This window comes from Atractosteus spatula, chromosome 8 (assembly GCF_055471065.1).
Source record: "Atractosteus spatula isolate fAtrSpa1 chromosome 8, fAtrSpa1.hap1, whole genome shotgun sequence".
Taxonomy (NCBI): domain Eukaryota; kingdom Metazoa; phylum Chordata; class Actinopteri; order Semionotiformes; family Lepisosteidae; genus Atractosteus; species Atractosteus spatula.
This window is the reverse complement of record NC_142713.1, coordinates 42,231,962-42,252,023: the sequence shown is the minus strand read 5'-3', so window position 1 is coordinate 42,252,023 and position 20,062 is coordinate 42,231,962. Positions and strand designations below refer to the sequence as shown.

At 34.3% G+C, this 20,062-nt stretch overlaps 1 protein-coding gene across 3 annotated transcripts in view; it reads left to right on the top strand.

The window, feature by feature from the left end:
• The window catches only part of gramd4a (GRAM domain containing 4a), a 76,378-nt gene that overhangs the window by 30,719 nt on the left and 25,597 nt on the right, over positions 1-20,062 (top strand). For all 3 annotated transcript variants that reach the window (XM_088923737.1, XM_088923739.1, XM_088923738.1), the window contains 5 exons: positions 10,980-11,100; positions 16,327-16,382; positions 17,784-17,916; positions 19,439-19,464; positions 19,728-19,819. In XM_088923737.1, coding sequence (XP_088779863.1) covers positions 10,980-11,100; positions 16,327-16,382; positions 17,784-17,916; positions 19,439-19,464; positions 19,728-19,819 — 428 coding nt within the window. The remainder of the gene's footprint in view (positions 1-10,979; positions 11,101-16,326; positions 16,383-17,783; positions 17,917-19,438; positions 19,465-19,727; positions 19,820-20,062) is intronic.

Sequence of the window (20,062 nt, the reverse complement as noted above, 5' to 3'; positions counted from 1 at the left end):
ATATTGATTACTTATTCTAGCTGTGAATAGTATGGCTTTTATCAAAGAGCCTTTAAGAGCAGGATGTGGTTCACCAAGTCACTGGCCTAATGTTAGCATTGACACAAGATTGCTTATGAGATGAGGTTAATGTAGATCCACTTCCTTCCTGCCTAAGATTCCACATTATTGCAGATCTCCACCGGTTTGAATGCAAGAAAGAATTTTCAGCTTTGCTACTTTTTTTCTGTGAAAATGCAGACACATCCTTTACAGCAAAAGATTGCTAAAATTCTTCTGTTCCAAACCAAGGTTACCAACTGTTGTATTGTAAGCACATCCCACTGCTCCTTTGACAAGCTTTAATTTGTTATAGTTTGTGCTTTAATCTATTATTATGACAAATACAGGGCATTTGCAGTAATCGCACAAAATTAACCATTGTCAAAATTAGTGACAATACTGACTGTGTGTAGTGAGACTTGCTTTGCACTTTGTTGTTTTTCAGCTGAGGTCCTGGAAAGTCCTTGATGAGACGATCTAAACTCAATCTGCTGTCTTTTCCTTTTTTTGATACTTGTGAAATGCAGATTCATCTCATGCAGTGTTCAAGAGAGTTTTATTTTGGGCTAAGGTGAATTAATGTTGTTCTAAAAAGCCTTAAGATTAGTTTTATACAAAGCATAAGAATACATTATTTTTAATAATTGTAAAATAACAGCTTAAATTAGTTCATTTAATAAACTTGCAGGGTCCTGTTGTTTAGTCAGATTTAGAGAGGAAGCTTGTTAAGAGTTAAAATTTCCAGTTAAAATAGTTTTACGATGGTGATGTAACACAACAGAGTCTGTGTGATTTGCCTGGGTGTCTTTATGGTCATGACTTTTTATGTAACAGAGTGCTTTTATTTTTTTTAACATGAATTTAAAATGGATGGTATTATGAAGCATACTTGTGTACACATAAATGTATTTTTTGTTAGACGGCTAAATGTCTTTATTTAGCTTTTATCATGAGACCCTAAGAGGGTGAAAACTCAGTAATGTGATACCTCAGCCCTGAGTAAGATATTTTTTATATTGACAATAGAGAGACATCTAACTAATATTCAAAATCCAGTGTCATCTGTGCAGCCCAGTTCATTTTACCATCAGCATGTGTAGGCTGCAAAGGAACAGGTAACAGGTTTATTCCATGCTGAAAAGAAAAGAAAGGAAACACAACGTTTCGGCTGTGGAGCCTTCTTCAAGTGTGAGCTCACGTGTTTCCTTTCTTTTCAGCATGGAATAAACCCTTTACCTGTTCCTTATCTGCTATGAAGACCTCAAACAATTACCTGAAGTGGTCACATTCAGTTTTCACTATAACTTGTCATCATACACAGTGCTATATATATTTAATACTGTAAGTGTATAACTTGTTTGTACTATATAAGGTCAATCAGTACATTTAAATATTATGTCACATTTTCTGAAGGCTGCTGCATAGAAAGCAGGGCTATTTGTTCTGATATCTGTTTACTTTATTATCGGTCTCATTTCAGCTGTGGTGTAACCTGTGGTGCAAGGGAATAAATTACATTTTTTAACAACTACAAGAGTGTTTTCTGCTTTTGCAACGGGGGTCACTGCAGTTGGAGGCGAAGTGACAAACTTCATTTTAAATTCTACTCAGGAAATCTTTGGATTAAAATAGTTTTGTGAATAAACAGGTAGCACCTGTGCAGTCAGCACAGAAAACAGATCTAACTTGCAACTCTAACCAGGGGATGACAGTTTGATTAAATTAATCAAGCATGATTTAAGGACAAGGAGTGTCAAGTTCAGTTCCACGAGGGACTAGTGTTTTCTGTTTTTTTATTCTAACTTGAATAGTCAGTTAACAATTAAACTGATTAATCTTAGTCATACATACTGTATTACTTCAGGTCTTGTACATCATTTATTTGATTAAATGTAGTTACATATTAAACACTGCTGGTTAGAAATATTACAACTACACAATTAAATAATTAAACCAACTAGATCAGAAGACACCAAAGCTTCTGGGAATTGTACTTGAGATGCCCAATATTGATTCTGTAATAATAAAAGGTTGATGTGTGACCCAGTAGATTTCACAGCTGATACTATAATGTCATCATTCTGGAGTCACAGTTGCCATCAAAATCTGTGGTACAGTGCTGGACAATAACACAAGGTAAAATTAATTATGTTGCTTTTTGGAATGGATACTGTAAAAATCCACATAAATTTATGTGGTATGGTATTCAGTGATTGTTTGGAGTTGTGCATGTGATTCCTTTTAATTGAATTAACAAATTGGCTCTAGCATTCAAGTATATGATGAGTGAAGTATTTTATGTACTGAAGTGCCTTTTAATCCCCCTCAAGCCCCAAAGTTCAAGCCCTGGCCTAGTAGTTATGGAGTGCTGCTGTTACTTCCTGCTGATTTAAATTTCTGACCTTATTATACAGTAAGCATCTTACAAAACACCATCTTTTGCTTCTGTGAAGCTTTTGTGCCACACTAATCAAATCTTCTCTGAAAGCATAATTTCTGCTAATGAATATGTTTCATGCTGTGCAAGATATGGTATTCTGGACCTATGCTGGACTATGCTGTGGACTGCCAGAGATGTGTACTGTGTTACTGGCACGGAGGGTAGTAATCTGTACCTTAAATTCCTGGAATCCTGGAAGATGGAGGTGGACTCTCAAGCAATTTAGTTTAGGTACTTAATCAAGGTCATGTGCACATGTACACAGTACATGTTCTTATATGGTGCATTTTTAAAGTAATTAATTTGATTTTCCCCATCTCCTTTTAATGCCAAATTTGTTTTGGGTATTTTCAGTAATTGTTTTAATTGCTTTCCTTACTCTGGGGTATTTAAAGATTTCAGTTGTGACAACAAATTGACCATGCATGACACCAAGTAAGATTTCCTTTGGTTCTTGAGCAACAAGTGTTGACAACTTCAGTGATTTTAAGAAAGCTAAAAATGTACAAAGGTTAAACCTTTGGCAAAGGCCATTATTGGAAGATTGCTTGAATCACAGCACATACAGTATAAACCACTATATTTACTATACAGTCAAAGATCACTACATTTACTGTACAGTCAAGTTAACTGCTGATTTTATCCAGATTGACAATGTGACCAGGATTTACTGATTATGCTAGTCAGTTCAATACCAATTATACAACAGTATGGCTCTTCATGCTTGATCTGGAGTAATGCGATGGGTCATGAGAGGATCTGCTGTGATTAAACTCAGCTTTACCATAATTGTTTACTTGCTGAGGTGGGATTCAACTTGCAATTCCATGCAATGTCATAATAGGTTTAGCTGCATTCTTTGGCACAGCATATGGTTGTGTAATGATCTGGTATTAGAAGTAGGACTTTCAAAATGGTTGAGAAGCTTCCTTGTCTTTTACAGTTTTAGTCTCTGAGGTGAATAACGTGTTCATGGATGTGATTTTATCAGGCTTGATCCTTTCATAAGTAGAACAGTGATTATTTTTTTGTTTGTAGTTTTACAGCATACAGTATCTTCTGTTTAATGCCATTCAGGAAGTGAAAGGTCTACATTTCCCTAAATAATTGATGGTGGTTCTCATATTCACTCTTGCCTGTTAGCAAAATGTAACAGAATACCACATGCTGCATGCATAATTGAGGTCACAGTCTTTATAGTGCTCTCATGAATTGATTAGGTAATTCCTTTAGAAGCATTGTTTTAAATTTGATAGGCCTGTTGGTTGTGATTCAAAAGAACGCATATTATAAAAGGTGTATCCAAAAACTGTCAGTCATCATTCCCCCCCCCCAAAAAAGTTTTTTAGCAAGCCCAAAACTTCTAAAATGCTTGCCAATCTCCTATAGCCTGTCTCACCACAGTGGGTGAAGTGCGCTCCTAATTCATTTCCTGTGACGTAGGTTGTTTACCCCTACTAGATAATAAGAACTCTAGATGGGTGTTAAGACTGGTCTTTCCCAGGTGTTCATTCTGAGTTTTAAATATTGCAGAAAAGCAGTCAATAAACAATTCCCCTAGGTCTTAGTAAGTAGTCAGGCTCAAGATATTACCTGATATAAAACAATCCACGTTGTGTAAAATCCCCAATGCAAGGGACATGTGATGAGATCCCTTTACAATTTGAACTTCAGGATGTTGACTAGTCTTTTCAAACATATAAATAAAAGCCAAGTGTATCATCTGCATATTTAACAATGAACCTTCATTTGTTTTCCATCTGTCTTTTCAGTTACTGCTTGCTGTTGTCATTATTTGCTTTTGTCAACATATTTTAATGTGACTGCTTCCAACCTAAATATTTTAAATGATGTCTGCTTATTAATATTGTATTACTGGGTTTAAATATAAAGTAAATTCTATCACTGTTGCCACATATGAAGGTGTGGTTAAGGTTTGATGGTCTATATAGAATTTTTTAGAACAGATGTCAAAGTTGAAGTTGTAGTGTAGAATAGAAATGCATATTACAGGGTATAATTGTACATTTTTAATTTGGTTAATAGATGTTATGTAGACTTGCACTGTTAAATAAAACTGGATGCTTTGAATGCTTAGAAATAGTTGCCTGTGACATATCATAGTTCCTTGTAGCTACATTTAACTCTAGAATGTTTAATATTAAAATATTTTTGTAATATGAGATTTGAATATGAAAGTAGTAAGTTTAGCCTTTTTGAGAGTGTTGTATAAAGTTATATAAAGTTTAGCCTATAAAACTTAAGGTTTAGAATAATTGTTGTGCTTTTAATTGTTTTTGGCAATTTAGTTTAATTTCAGAAACATTAACATGATTCCAATTAATACCAAATCAGCTTGCATAAAAGATGGTGATATTTTGTTTCCCTTTCCTAACAGGACAAACAGGACATATGAAGGTTTACCATGCCTGCTTTGCTGTTGTTTCAATTTGAAAGGGAGTTCGTTTTGAAATTTTAATGAAAGGCAGCATGTTTTAATTGTTTCTTTTTCTGAAGAACAAAGGTGAAGGAAAAGTACTGGTCACATCTCTGCTGCTACCCTCAGGCTTACTTGGCATTATGCATTATAACTGAGTCATTAATATAAGAAAGCTCACAACACAACAAAAATGAATTGAGATAATAACTTCTTGTGTTGATCCCGTTGCTCCTCTTCAGTTTTAAATGGTTAGTTCTTCCACTTGTGCCTTCTGCTTTGCGTTTTACCATTGATTCTGAAGCCTGCTGGTTTGACTTTAAGATCTCTGAACGATGCATTTAAATACTTTTCTAGAGTTCATTGTGTCAACATTAGTTGCTGAAAGAGCAAAGACCATACATCGGTGCTGCATGGATTTATAAGAGTATTTTGTCAAAATACTTTTAAGCCAAAGGGTGAAAAATGTATTAAAGTTAATAAAATTGCAACTGAACAGAATGCTTATAATGACATTTTTAAACGATATGTTATAATTACCCTGTAGCTCTACTTGGCAGTATTTATAATATTTATATTTTACTTCTTGCCATACCATTTTAGATCTAAAGAGTAGATATGTTTAAAGTTTATGTCTTACAAAGTTACAAATACGTTTCAGATAAGAACATCTGGAATATGAATATTAATTTTAAGGCACACTGTAATTTTGAACCATAAGGTTTACTGAGGGATGCAAAGGCTACTTAAAAGCTGCAGCTGCATGCTTTCTGCAATTTCCTGTTTCATCGTCGCTTATCTGAGTTAGAAAGGGCAAGAAAACTGTACCATTATACACTCGCTTTCTAAAAAAATGATGTGGAAACATATCTGGCATGATATGAGATACTAAAATAAGAAACATTGTTTGGCCCTTCTACCTTGTTTGGCAGGAGATAATTAACAAGAATCTTATTTCTCAGAAGGAAGTGGGGGTGTCACTTTGACAACATGTCTGGGTAGCCTACTTGCAAAAAATTGTCTAAAGATCCTGTTGCTCCGCTTCAGTTTTAAATGGCTTGTACTTCCACTTGTGCCTTACCATTGATTCTGAAGCCTGTTGGTTTGACTTTGTTAAATTATTAGAGGACTGGAGTACTTGCATCAGGTTAAATTCATTATTAAAGACTAAAAACATTTTTATTTTTATCCTGTCAGTGTAGGATATTCTTCTGAGCCTTTGAAATGTATCTAGTCAGTCTTTTATGTATTAATTACAGACATTGTTAGAATGTCTTACTTGTTCATTGTAGAGCTTTAACTTAATATTCTTTGAATTATATTATTAGTTTAAACTAACATTATTTTTGCTTTGTATTACTTCACATTGCGTAGAAGACAAAACCTTAGCTTGGAGTTTCGCATTTTATAAATATGGATGTAGATCATCTTTGTACAGCTTGCATGTAACACTTATTTATATTAGAAGTCATCATCCAGATGTTTATTCAGTATTCTAACTAAATGGTTTGGAATTAGCTCTGCAAAAAATAATGTCATAAATAAACCAAGTGATTTCACTTGCGAAGCATGTTGTAGAGATTTGCAAAACAGTCAGTCATTTTTTCATTATCATTATCATTTTGTCATTTTCACGATTTATTATATTTCATTATACTTTTTTTAACATGCTGTTAAAAATGCTTCTAGAGATTCTAGTTATATAACCTTGGTGTTTTACGTAATTTGATTTAAAAATGACACTCATTTTCTGAAATTTGCTACCATATACAAACCAAAAGATGCAGCATTGCCACCTTGTAGATCTCAGAAGCTAAGCAAGGCCTGGTCAGTTCTTGGAAGGGAGATCTCCAAGAAAAATTAGGTTGATCCTGCAAGTCATTAAGTTAAGTGGTGAAGCAATTTCTCACTTTTCTGATCAAAAGATGCTGCTGCTGGTACATAATGGCTATTGTTTGTCAGGGGGGGTCTGGCCCCCCATTGATGAAGTGAGTCTGCTCCTATATGGCAGGCACTTTGAGATAATACTCAAACACACTATACAGGTATGTAGTGCAATGAACTATTTATTAAGATCTGCTTTCAATATAAAATATTATTGTAATTTAAAATAGGGTCAGTTTGGAGCTTTGAATGTTTGTCGTGTTAAATGAGTAGTTAAGTATTTTGTCAATTTAGGTTAAATGTCATCTGCGATCTTCAACCCAAATTGCAGGAAAGATTTTTGTTGAATGAGTCTTCTCTGTGTCATTCTCTTTTGAAAGGATATGTTTCAGTAGTGTACTTTAAGATGCTAGAATTAATTTGCACTGCTTCTAACCAATAGTGTAGTGGAAAAACTCACAACAGCTATTGCTGCATTACGAGACACATTAATATGTTATCAGTTTGAAAACTGATACTGCTGGTGACTGATGCAGTGGTCTAAATGACTAAATGTAATAAATCTGAGTCACTTGTATGTCAGATCTATAAATAGAGTAAGGACATTCTTTTGAGATGGAGTCTTGGAAAAACCAGATATGGAACCCCAAATCATAGTGGAAATGAATGGATAAATATAGCCCTAATACATTAAAAAAACAGTCATATTTAATTTTTGTAAGATATCTTTTCACATTTGATGTTGGTAATGAGTCCTCAAGTTTCCTGGTGGCATAAATTATTCATCTATCCATTTTCTAATCTGTTTATAAATCCAGTACAGATTTGTAGGGGTGGAGCCAGAGTCTAACTCGGTAAGCAAGAGGTGAAAGGTACCAAGGCAAGAATGTCAGTCCATCTCAGGGAAAATCACAGACATACAGTACAGTAAACACACACTCATATCGGGACCAATTTTACAGAAGATGTAGTTGCACTATTTTTGAGTTAATCCAACAATAAATATTCTCATGTGAATAATCTGTAGATTCAGTGGGCGGTGCCACCTTTTAGCAACAATATTTATCAGCCGTTATTGGCTTTGTAAATTCTGGCCCATTCTTCCTTACAGAACAGTTTGAAGTTAGTGATATTTTAAGTGTTCCTCGCATGAACTGCTCACTTCAGGTTTTGCCATAACATTTCAATGGGCAAGTGTGTATTGTCTTGCTGCATGGTCGTCTTTCGTCTCAGCTTCAATTTGATCAATGACACTGGTTTCATCAATGACAGTACACTGTCTGGATACTAAGGCAGCAAAGCAGCTCCAAACCATAGTGCTCTAACCACCATACTTGACAGTTGGGAAGAGGTTCTTGTGTTGGAAGGCAGTGTTTGGTTTTTGCCCAGAGAATGTTTCTCATTAAGGCCAAAAAGTTAAACTTTTGACTTCTCTGCCCACAAAGCATTCTTGCAGCAGTCTTGTGGATCGTCTAGGTGCTCTTTGGTAAAACAGGCAGCAGTGTTCTTCTTAGAGACCAGTGGTTTCTTCCTGGCTATCCTCTCATGAAAAACTTAACTTAACTTAAAAGATAACATGCCTTAACTATCAGGAAAAGACTGAATGGGAATGAACACTGACCTTTGCTGTGACAAGAGAGGCCTGTGAATCCTTAGATCCTTACTCTGGGGTTGTTTTTGACTTTCTGGATGATTTTCCAGGTTGCTCTTGGTGTGATCTTAGTAGGATGACCAGTTCTGTCTCTGTCTGTCTGACGGTGCATGCATGGAGTCCCCAGATGTTTAGAAATGGTTGTGTACCTTCTACAGACTGATGAGCATAAACTACTCTTTTTCCGAGGTTCTCTGAAATATTTTTATTGTGGCATGATGTTTCCACTTAACTGTATAGAAGGTTTCTGACTATTATATAGGACTGGGCTGCACAAATTCAGTCCTTTTTGACTTATGATTCTAAGTTACTCACATGATTCTAATTACTCACTTAATTGTGCTGGGTAAAGTTCACTTATTATTTCACACACAGATTTTTAATTATTCATTTTTTCGTCTTTAAAAAATATTCTGCATTAATATGGATAATATGCAAATAAAATGCATCTTAGCAAATAACCTTTTGGTTATTTAAAAAAAGTTTTGATTTTAGATGTGCATCATGGTAAGAAATGTTTTCTTAAGATCAATAATGGACATTGTACTATAATGTATCTACTATTTACACTTTATACAGTGTAAACTGTAGCAGCTGTGCACATAGAAATCAGAAAAACAGTGCTGATTTGCTGGACAGAAACTGGTTAATGATTATGTATTAAGGTTAGTTTGCTCTGCTCATTGTGAATCATTAACCTCTGTTTAAACACACCATAATATGCAAGGGAACAGTTTACATGCTTCTAAATAAAGAATGTGTATCATATACAGTAAATGAGAAGCAGGATAACTTACATAATTCTGCTTCTCAACTATACTATATGCCCCCTTAAGACATCATGAATAAAACTATTTTAGAATATTTGAATGCTTACAACATGAACAATTTGAACTTAAGATAATAATTGAAAAAGTTGAGTAAAACACAAGAATTACTAAATTGTCTTTGGTAGTTCATTTTTTCCTTATCAATAGTTTTATAGTGTAATACAATTATGCATCATTAAAAAAGTAAACCCGAACCTAATGCTGATTATGTTGGAACCAAAATATGCTTAAGCACTGATGTGAAAAAATAGTAGTTTGTGTTTCTTCTTTGTAAGCAATATTTTTCAGTAGTAAGTAGTGAAAACACTGTTTCACTTTAATAGTGAAAGTGCTTTAAATTTAAGTGAGTCATAATTTAATACACATATACCTTTCTCCTGTTCAGTGTAGTAATACTGTTAATATTATACTAAAATGTATACTTATAGGTTAAGATTTTGGAATGTTTTTTAATAAAATAGACAACATCTTAAATTGAGACAATTATGTAACTGAGCCACACCTTTAAATAAGGCTTATAATTACCGTATGCCTAGATTGGAAATTGTGATGCCTTAATATCTGTGACCGATTTTGAATTTTGAAGTTGTCATCACAACGCATACCAATCATTAAATATTTTCTACATTTTAACATTTAATATGAACACTGCTCTATTGTCCTGTTGAGACCATGTTTTTTATATGTAAAGTTAGAACAAAGATTTTCAACGAACACGATCAAATTCACTGTACCTACATAATTAATTCAAAACGCTGAACTCATACTTCACAGCAGTATGAAAACGAAGGAATTATTTTTTAGTTTTTAAAAGCAATATTTGGAAAGAAAAACAAGCTTTACATGGTAATTGTATGCAGTGCATTTTAGACCTATGATGATGTCAAAACCTGACTGCCTATTTCAGCTCAGTGACTGGATTTTTATAAGCAAGTTGTTCCCAAACATTTGTCATTCAGTAACATTTGGATCCTTAAAACTGACCACATGAAACTGTCAAATTGATTTTAACATCAGTTACACAAATATCTGGGCACCACAGTAGCCTGTTGATAAGCATGGCTTCCTCATAGCTCCTGAGTTCCAGGTTTGATTCAGGCCTCAGATGCCTTCTATGTTTTCCTTTGACTTACTTGATTTTCTCTGGGTGTTCCAGTTTCGTTCCACTGTCTACAGACATGACATAATGCCCAGGTTAATTTTTATCTCTATATTACCTCTCTGTATTACTGTGCGTATACCCTGCAGTGAACTGGTATCCCATTCAGGTTGTAGTCCCGCCTTGCTCCTTGTTTGCTCTGTTAGGCTCTGGCTCATGGTGATAAAGTGGGTGGATACAGTAAAATGCAATGTACTGTATATTATCTACTTCACATTCTCCCGCAGTTATTAATATCTGTGTTTATTAATTGATGATAAAACTCTGTAATATTTAAATTTTACGTTTGTGTTATAAGGCTTATATCTTCTTTTTTTTAAATCTGAAATTGTTATGGAGTTTTCATCTATTTTATATATTAATCGCTGAATAAGTAGAGCAATTTTGAGAAGAGTTCCACATTTGGAGGCCATTTGAAATGCCTAAACATTTTAAAATGAAACAAAAATGTATGAAAGTTTTTTTAAAGTTATGGTGATCTTTTATTTTTGATGTTAACTTTTTTTCTTTCTTTTCTTTGTCTTTTGTCATTTCAGAGGAAGAACTAAGAAAACTAAGAGAAGAAACTAATGTTGAGTCATTAAAACAGGAACTAGAAAAAGAAAGGCAAAAAAGAATAGAACTGGAGCAAAAAGTCAATGACGTTCTGAAATCAAGGTAGGAGTTAAAGTTCATTGTTTTACACTGTGAGTTTGTTACCATCAAGAATTACTATTTTCATACGACAGTGAAAGTTTTAATGTCTGTATACAAGTAGCTCTCGATTAATACCATACCCTAATTTAGGATTAAAGCACACCCGAAGAAGGCTTCACAGCTGAAACATTGTGTCTCTTCTCTTCTCTTTTCAGCAAAAAATAAACGTTTACCTGTTCCTTAATTTAGGATGCTACTATTTCTTACTTTAACGCACATGTGCTCAGTTAGTAACAGGTAGTTTGCCTGTGCTAAGAGTGTATGAGATAATAGGCATTGTGCATACCTAGTTATGCACCAGGATGATGTTCATCTCACTTCCTTTCTCCCTTACTCAAGCATCATTATTTTTGGTAAGCCTGTGTCATGTCCTGCATATATTTATTATAAGGTGGCACTATGGTGCTGTGGTTAGCATTGCAGCCTCGCAGTGCTTGGGCCCTGGGTTTAATTCCTGGACTATTACCTGCGTAGAGTTTGTATGTTCTTTGCGTGTTCACATGGATTTTTACTGGGTGCTTCGGTTTCCTCCCACTGTCCAAAGACATACTAGCATGTTTGTCGGCCCCAGGGAAAATTGGCCCTACTCTGAATGTATCTTTGTTTCTGTTAAGAAACTTGGCTTACGAGACTAAGTGACATTCAGAAGGCTCACTGAGAGTTAAAAAACAAAAGATAATTGCACAATCCAGATGTAGATTCACCACCCACCCTTCACATTTTACATGAAAATGATAATCATTAACATTTACTTTAAAAATAGATTTTAGTACAGCTATATAAAAATACATTAATAAGTGTGTGTAATTGTATTTAGTTGCCAGTTTAACCTTCTGGTTGGAAGTGGTTTCTGGACCCATCACCTGAACCCAGTTGGCATCTATTTTTATGGGAAATTAGTCCTCAATGTGTGCATTTTTATTCATGCAGCATTTTTCATGACTGTATCAACTATATAAATCACAAACTACCTGTATTCTGTACAGTCTTCATAGCTGCACTCTTTGGTTTTAATGATTATGATTTAATCATTAAAATAGAAGCCTAGGCTTAAAAGACATTTTCAATATGGAATATGATTGGAAAATATCAAATCAGAGGATCGGAAAGCTTAGTCTATAACACAAAGCACTTTTTAGATGTGTAAACCTCACCATTACATAAATAAGTTGAGCATAATCAGAATAAGGCATTATTTCTCCCTTAGCTGATCAAAAAAGAAAACCGAGGAGAATTTTGCTTTGCAGAATTCAATTAATACAACTAAAAGCAATTTAACATTGGTTGATGATGCTATTAGCATTTGAAATTTAATTAATTTGTAGAATGACTATTTCTTATAGCTTGGTGTTGCTGCTGCTGAAGTACTGTGTTTTTTGTGGGGAGTGAGTGTTGAAGTGCTGCGACTTTCATACACTTCAGTGCTTGGTCCTGGTGAGAGTGTATTTTGTTGACTTGAAAATGGGTGTATCGAAATTTATAGTCCCCTACATTTCTAAATCATTAGCATAGATCCAAACGTAAATCATATAAATCAAAAGATCTTATTGAACCATATTTGTTTGTATCATTATCACTATACTGTACCTTTTAATGATGTGGTTCTAAAACCAGGGTGGGATCTGACTAACCATATCCTAAGTAATAAGGCTAATATGAAATTGAAATTAATCAATAGTGATCCTGCTATTCAGGGCTTCAAAGCTGCTCAACCAGTAAAGGCACCTGTCAGGCATAAGATGAGCTCTTTAACCCTGGAGTCCAGAGGTTTGAGTCTGGGTCACTAGCCAACAGTGACCGTGATTGCCCAAGCAGCAGGGCGTATTGGCTGAATGCTGCCAAAAGTTGCTATCATCTACTAGTAAAACAGCGATCACCTCTGGGTACCTGCAGGCTTGTGGTGATGTTGGTGAGGAAAGTACCTCTCCTACATTCGACATCACACTCCCTGCACAGACAAAGTCGGTGTGGTGTAGGCTGCCATGTGTTCCAATGACTCCAAGCTGGGCAGGCTGGAGGAGTCTGTTTGCTCCTCCTTGTTTTTCCCATTGCATCTTTCACAGGATTCGTAGCTGTGAGCTAAGGCCTGAGATACAAGCAGTTGGCAATTCCATATTGAGTTGGTGTGTATCAAATATAATTGGATAAAGTTTTTAAACACGTTGCTCAGGTTTCCATACTTCATCGTGGGCAGTATTATGCTTTAAATCTTTATTATTTTACATAGTTTATTTGTTTTTATTCTTGGGTTGCAAACCATTTTAAGGTAACAATTTGTGATATTAAAATGCTCTGAGGTGTAGTGTTGCCGTACAGTACAAGACTGTCCAGGGCAAGTTAAAAATAGAATTGCTTGCTAACACATTGGCAGAGCATGTGAATTTCTCAAGGAGCAATTCTGCATGCCAATGAGTACAGCAGTGTGCTCATGCAAAACAAGTAACATACTAGCTTGATGTTTTTTCCACAGTAGTTATTGCACCCCAGTAATTATGTAATAGTTAATGTGATTAATTTCTGAACCTGTGAATCAGTTCAGTCTGTTTAACATATTTCGTGGTTCTCCCAGATTTTGTGTAGCTACTTAATAAAGCACTGTAACTGAGAATTGTGGAAGCTTCTTGACTCCTCCACTATATGCTAAACCTTCCTCTCTGCTCTCTACTCACTCAACGATTCTGGACTTCTTTTTAAATTTGTTTTTATCTGTTCAGTAGAACAGATTTAAGATTACTATCCTTGTGCGTAGTGCTAGATTGTTAAAGGGATACAAAAAATTTAAACAGTAAGCACTTGGAAATACAAACTGTATTTTTACATGTCTTAATTCACATTAATAAAGAGAATATGTAATCTGAGGTTAATTCACATGTAGTCCCCCCACAAATTATATTTAAAACTGCCTGGAGATTTTATTGTATTTAAAAATCAATGATGAAAACAACAGTGCAGTACTTGAGAATACTTATGAAGGTAATAAGGTGAGGCACTTATGTGAGTTTGGTACAGTGGTGTATTTATAGAAAAAAATTATTATACAATAAAAATGTGGGTTATTTAGCCTGGTGTTATTTTTCATAATGCTAAAATGGCCACAAACACAAAAGAGAACTTCCAATTTGAATTGCACAGTGCGTTTGAGTGGAGTGGAGCTACTTTAGGCAGAGGCTTAAAATTAGGCATATTAACATAAAGATGGAACTGAAGTTAGAACTAGTGTATGGAGTAAATAGGTTTGCAAAGGTAAAATGGGATAAAAACTGTTCTGTAAAGAGGTATAAAATTTATCGTATATCATGGTTATGGTCACAGACTTGAATGAACTGTGAACTATTCTGAACCAGTTCAGATTAATTGTTTTTTATCTGCAACAAAACTGTAACACTACTTGTTGGAACCAGAGCAGAACTGGCTCAATACACTTGGTGTTAAAAGGTGAACTTTTGGTTTTCAAAGATCAAACAGAATTTCATTTTTATTTCAAAAATGAATTTAAGTTTTACGTTAACACCTAACTACAGTATATGCAATTATTCCCCAGATACACATATTAGAGTGAAATTATGACACCAAACATCATTGCTAGTAAAGTATTTAAAATGGTCAAAAATCATCATGAAGTAATGATGACTTTGCCTCTGTTAAAGAAGCTGCTGTACCTTTAATATTGTTTTCATGTTGCCACTTCTATACAGTCCTGTATTTCAGTAAAGGACTACAAATTAAAGTTATTAATGGGACATTCAGGACATCTTTTGTTGCTTGGTTACTGGTATCTGAATTATTCAGGTCAATTTTCAAGGGTTCTGTGGACTTTAATATCTTTTGTTCCAAAACCCCAGAAAGCTCTGTATAAAGATGTCTCTCCTACTTTTTCTATCTTGAATGGTCCAAATATTACTGATATGTATTTTTATGTTCTGTTTTAAAACTGAACTCCAAATCAATGTATATTTCAAAGTCTTCATTAATTGGACCCTAACAGTTTGACTCCAAGATTCTGGGTGTGTTCTGATTTCTTATAAATATGTATTGATGAGTGACTATATTTGATGTACGTCCCCAGTACCACTGTCCTTCATTGTGTTTTCTGTCTCTTTTTGGAAAAAAAGAACAGGTGAGAATTGATTTTGCTAGTTGTGAGTAGATGAATTGCATTAATCCAGAGTAGACTCTGAAAATCTGTGTTTTTCATTTGGTGTTGTGAGAAATATTCTGTCTCCCTGGAATCATTCCTTACCCTTTGGCCTTGATTTTTTCAGTTCTCAACAACAAAACTTTATTATGGTGTACTTTATAACCATTACTGTTACTGTTTACATCACTGCTGCCTCAAAGTTGGATAAGCTTGTATTTATGAGGGTTAAGTTGTCTGCTGAATAATGTTTTTTTATTTTAAATCCTCACAAATTGTAATTTCCTCTTTTTTTTCTAGGAAGGTCATTTACAAAGCTCATGTGTTAGTAAAAAAATGATTTGTATCACAACAGGACAGGATACCTTCTTCCTGAGCTTTTAAATTCTTCATGTACAATATTAATCTCTCAGTACTAATGTTAATTGTCTTCAAATGAAAGTGTGTTCATAATAATTTAAAAAAACATTTAATCTAGACTTTTATGAAGTTTCTTATCAGTGTATTTGGATTTGGGCACTATATTTGCTCTGGACAAAGTCAATTCAGTGGACTTTTTCTGTTCTTTAGAATAGACAGTGGAACATGAGCTATAAGTGGAAGTTACATGGAAGTGCATTTAGAACTGAGAACAGGAGACACTTCTTAATGTAAAAAGCTACAGTATCTGGCCATGTTGTCGAAACCCTGTTGATACCCTGGCTTCATTAAAAAAACACTTGGATGAAATCATTAAAATAATTAGCTGCTACCACATGGGCTAGAGGAACCAAATGACCTCGTTCATTTGAAATATTCTAATATTTTCCATGTAAGATTTCTGTGATCACATACAGGCACCCAAGCAACCTTTATTTTTGTGTTTAATTGATCATTGCAGTGAATGTATTTTTCATTTAAATAAGTGGGATAATAATATTTTCATTTTTCATTACCATCTGCCAGAAATAATGCTGAAAGAATTCTTAAAGAAGATTCAACTGTTTTTTTAAATTAAAAAATAAAACATTTTTTTCTAAAAGATGTTCACATGAGTTGTTATTTCTCTTTAGAATGGAAGAATCACAGCCACCTCCAAAAGCACAGCCAGCTCCTGTCAATGGAACAGGTAGAGTACTCTATAAAAGTCACATAGAAGAGTAGAAGACTATAGTGTCAATCTACTGAGGTTTAAAAGGGGTAAAAATCCCTGCCTAATGCATATTTATCTTTACTGTTTGTCACTATGCTGAAGTTGTTAGAATGTTTTAAGTTTTTAAACCTGCCAACTCCCACTTACTACAGATGTACCGAAGACTAATTATTTTGTTTGCTTACCCCAAGAGCCTCAATCGTCCTACACAAACAGCACCTTCTACCCCTAACAAGAAAGTGTTTAATTGTGGAATTGATTAGCCAGAAACTGACACTGATTTTAGGAGTTAAGTCCTGCTGGGACTGGAACTTGTAGTATTAGACTACAGGATGCAGACGCAGAAAGAGTGGGAGTTCAAAATGAAATTTGTCTAGGAGTTTGAAATGAAATTTGTCAACCATATCTAAGCCCTGATTAAAAAAACATCCTTTCAATGGAGGCTATGTAGTTCTCTTTTTTTAGCTGGGGGTGGTGGTGTTTTAAAAAGGAAGGCTGTCTCAGCAGTGCTGCATCAGGGGTAAAGAGGGGGTGTAAAAATTATGGGTCTGAGCAGATAAATCTTTGACATGCTGCTTTGTTTCCATTTCTTATTCAGTGTTTAAAATAATTCAAAGAGGGAAAAGGGCTGATGGTATAGGTTTTCATAGACTAGCTTCTGTTTCCTTGTAGTTGGTTGATTCAGAACAGAAAGTGACTTTTTAGTCAGAATCTTTTTATCTACAATTTGGGTGGGTGAAGGTATACTAAGGCATCAATGGAAAATGACTGTTTTAATAAAAGTAGTCATGTTGAGTTCTTGCAAAAAAAGTAAGATGTCATAAATATAAATGACTTAAGTAAATGTCAGACATATGGCACACTTTCATAGACAGATATGACTGGGACCATGATGGGTTTTGTTAACTGTTAATTTTCATAGTTATTTGAAGTTAAGAAAAAAAGGAACCAAAACATCTTTAAACTCCAGTATTACAGCAAATAGAAAAATGTAAAAACATTTTTGAAAAAATCTGTTGAGACAAGTTAACACTGCATTGGACATCACAATCTTATTATGACCTGCTAATTTGATGTCGTTCTGGCATATTACAGTCACATTATATTTGAGAATGGATTAACTGTACAGAATAACCAAGGGCAAACAATTCCCTGTGTTTAAATATACAGTATAATTTTTCACCAAAAAGGGTTTTGATTGCGCAAGTGTCATACTGTACATACCTTTATTTCGTATTTACCTACATGATCAAGTGTAACATTAGTGTGAACTGTATGTCTATTAAAAAGCTTTTATGATTTTAATAATTATTAATTTTTTCCAAGCATTAGATTTATTTCATTTTTAATCCACCTTTTGCTTCAATTTTAATCCAGATAAAAGAAATGAAACACTCTGTTCAAGAATACAGAAATGGCTATATGATAAGTTTGGGGCATATATAGAGGACTTCAGATTTCAACCAGAAGAAAACACTATAGAGACTGAAGAACCACTAAGTGCTAAACGGTAAGCATGAATCTAACCAGAGCAGTCAATCACATCATAGTGCACTTCCATCTTGTCTGATGATTTGAAATCAGTCTTTCATATTATTTGATCACATTTTTAAAATATTCTCTCTTACATTTAATGGGAGCAGGCTATGAGGTTGTAACACTGCAGCAACATTTGTTTTATAACTTCACTGAGGTTTTGCACCTCAGTGGGGTTTTTCGGTCACCTTTGAGCAAACATCCTCACTTTAATAGTGAAAGTGCACCTGAGGCATTTTATGACTGATGGAAAGGTTGTATTTAACTTGCCTGCTGTTAAACTGCACATTTCATACATAGGGAAAAAATACAAAAATAATTAAATTAGGAATTAGGCAATTAAAATATTTAAAGAGTGCTGTAAAAACAAGGGTGCCATAGGGTGGTGAAACCAATATTGATAAATTAATATTTTTTAATGCAAAATAGACCAGTGTATTTGTAATATTTATCTAAATAAATCAAATTCCTACCCAATTAAATAAGATGTTTTGTTTTACAGTAGTGATTTCAAAGATCTGCAAAGTTTCTTTGAATATTTGTGATGTAACAATCCATTGAACTCTGTAGCTATTACCTTCAACAGAGAGAATGCAGTATTAACTAGACCTGAAGATATCACAGAGTACATAACCGGACCTTTTCCCATGAAAACAAAACAGCACATTTCTTACTACAAAGCATACCATATGGTTATAAATAATGTGTTCATTGTCACTATGAAGATTTGTGAAAAAATCAAGAATACTAATATCATTTGCATCTAAAATTAAACATGTGCTGTATATATTAATGTTCAGATCATAATGTTTACAAGTCCAAGCATACCATGCAAGTTTATTTGTCATTAAGGACATTTTTGGTTGGATTGTTTCCAGCAACCTTTGTCTGTAGATTGAGAACGAAAATTTCACATTTGTTTAATTTTCTTATCTGATGAAACTGGCATCTTGTGGTAGCTTGTATAAATAGCAGAGGGGCACGTCTGTATTTTGTATCCTGTATGAAACCTGACCTAATTTCTCGCAAGTTAATAACCTTCTTTTGGGATTCTTCACTGTAGTCTTAAGGCACTGCAGACACAGTGAAACAGACCCTAAAGCAGTAAAAATGCTCTGGCTGTCTCATATGTTGATATTGTTAAGCTTCTTCTCCCTTCCTGCATGGAGAAGCGTGGGTGCTTGGCAAACCACTGTTGATTCCCTGATTTCAAACTGTTCTGATGAGAGCGACTGAATTTCAATATTCTTTTTTTAGCCACTGTTGTTAGGTGATTTTATATAAAATGACTGCAAGCTCATAAGAAATTCACTGTCCTTTCCAGCAGGCATTGATGTGTATTAAAATTTAGAGGGTAGCGTCTTATTGCATGATTTTATTTCAGTAAGCTGTATTCAGGAAAGAAAAGTGCAACACTGTTATTTGTGCCATTCTATGTGCTGGCTGAAAACTTGAATTTTTAATGTTGTGAATTAACTTGAGCTACGTTTTTTTAGGTTAACTGAGAATATGAGACGACTCAGTAAGTATTTTGAAGTAAATTCTATTCTATCCATGCCTGGAAATTGTGCTTTGTTAATCCACTTGTAATCTTTATAATTAGCTGACATTTGTATTTAAGAAGTGGGAAATACTGTAGTAAAGATAAAATTACTATTCTTTGTCTTCATGGTAGATTTTAAAACAGTAATACAGTATTTGTGGCTTAAGGAAATTGTTTGATAGAAATATGTTTTGAGAAAATAAAAATGTTTCTTAATTAATATGTGCTTCGCCTCATTCCAGAGCGAGGTGCCAAACCGGTAACAAATTTTTTAAGGAACCTTTCGGCCTTATCCAATTGGCACTCTGTGTACACTTCAGCAATTGCCTTCATAGTAAGTATCTCTGCTGCACATACTGTAAGACCTTGTTAGTTTTATATACAGTAGAGTGTACAATTCAGATCTTTTTTCTCCTGAAATACAGTTTACAGTGCTTGATTACTTAAAGAGTATTTTATGATAGTCTCAGTGTGTCAGTTGCTTGTCATTACTAAAGAATGTTTAAGAAGTGCAGATTTGTTCTCAAATCCTTACTTCTGTTAAGGTGGAAGTGTTCACATGGACAAAATGAGCTGC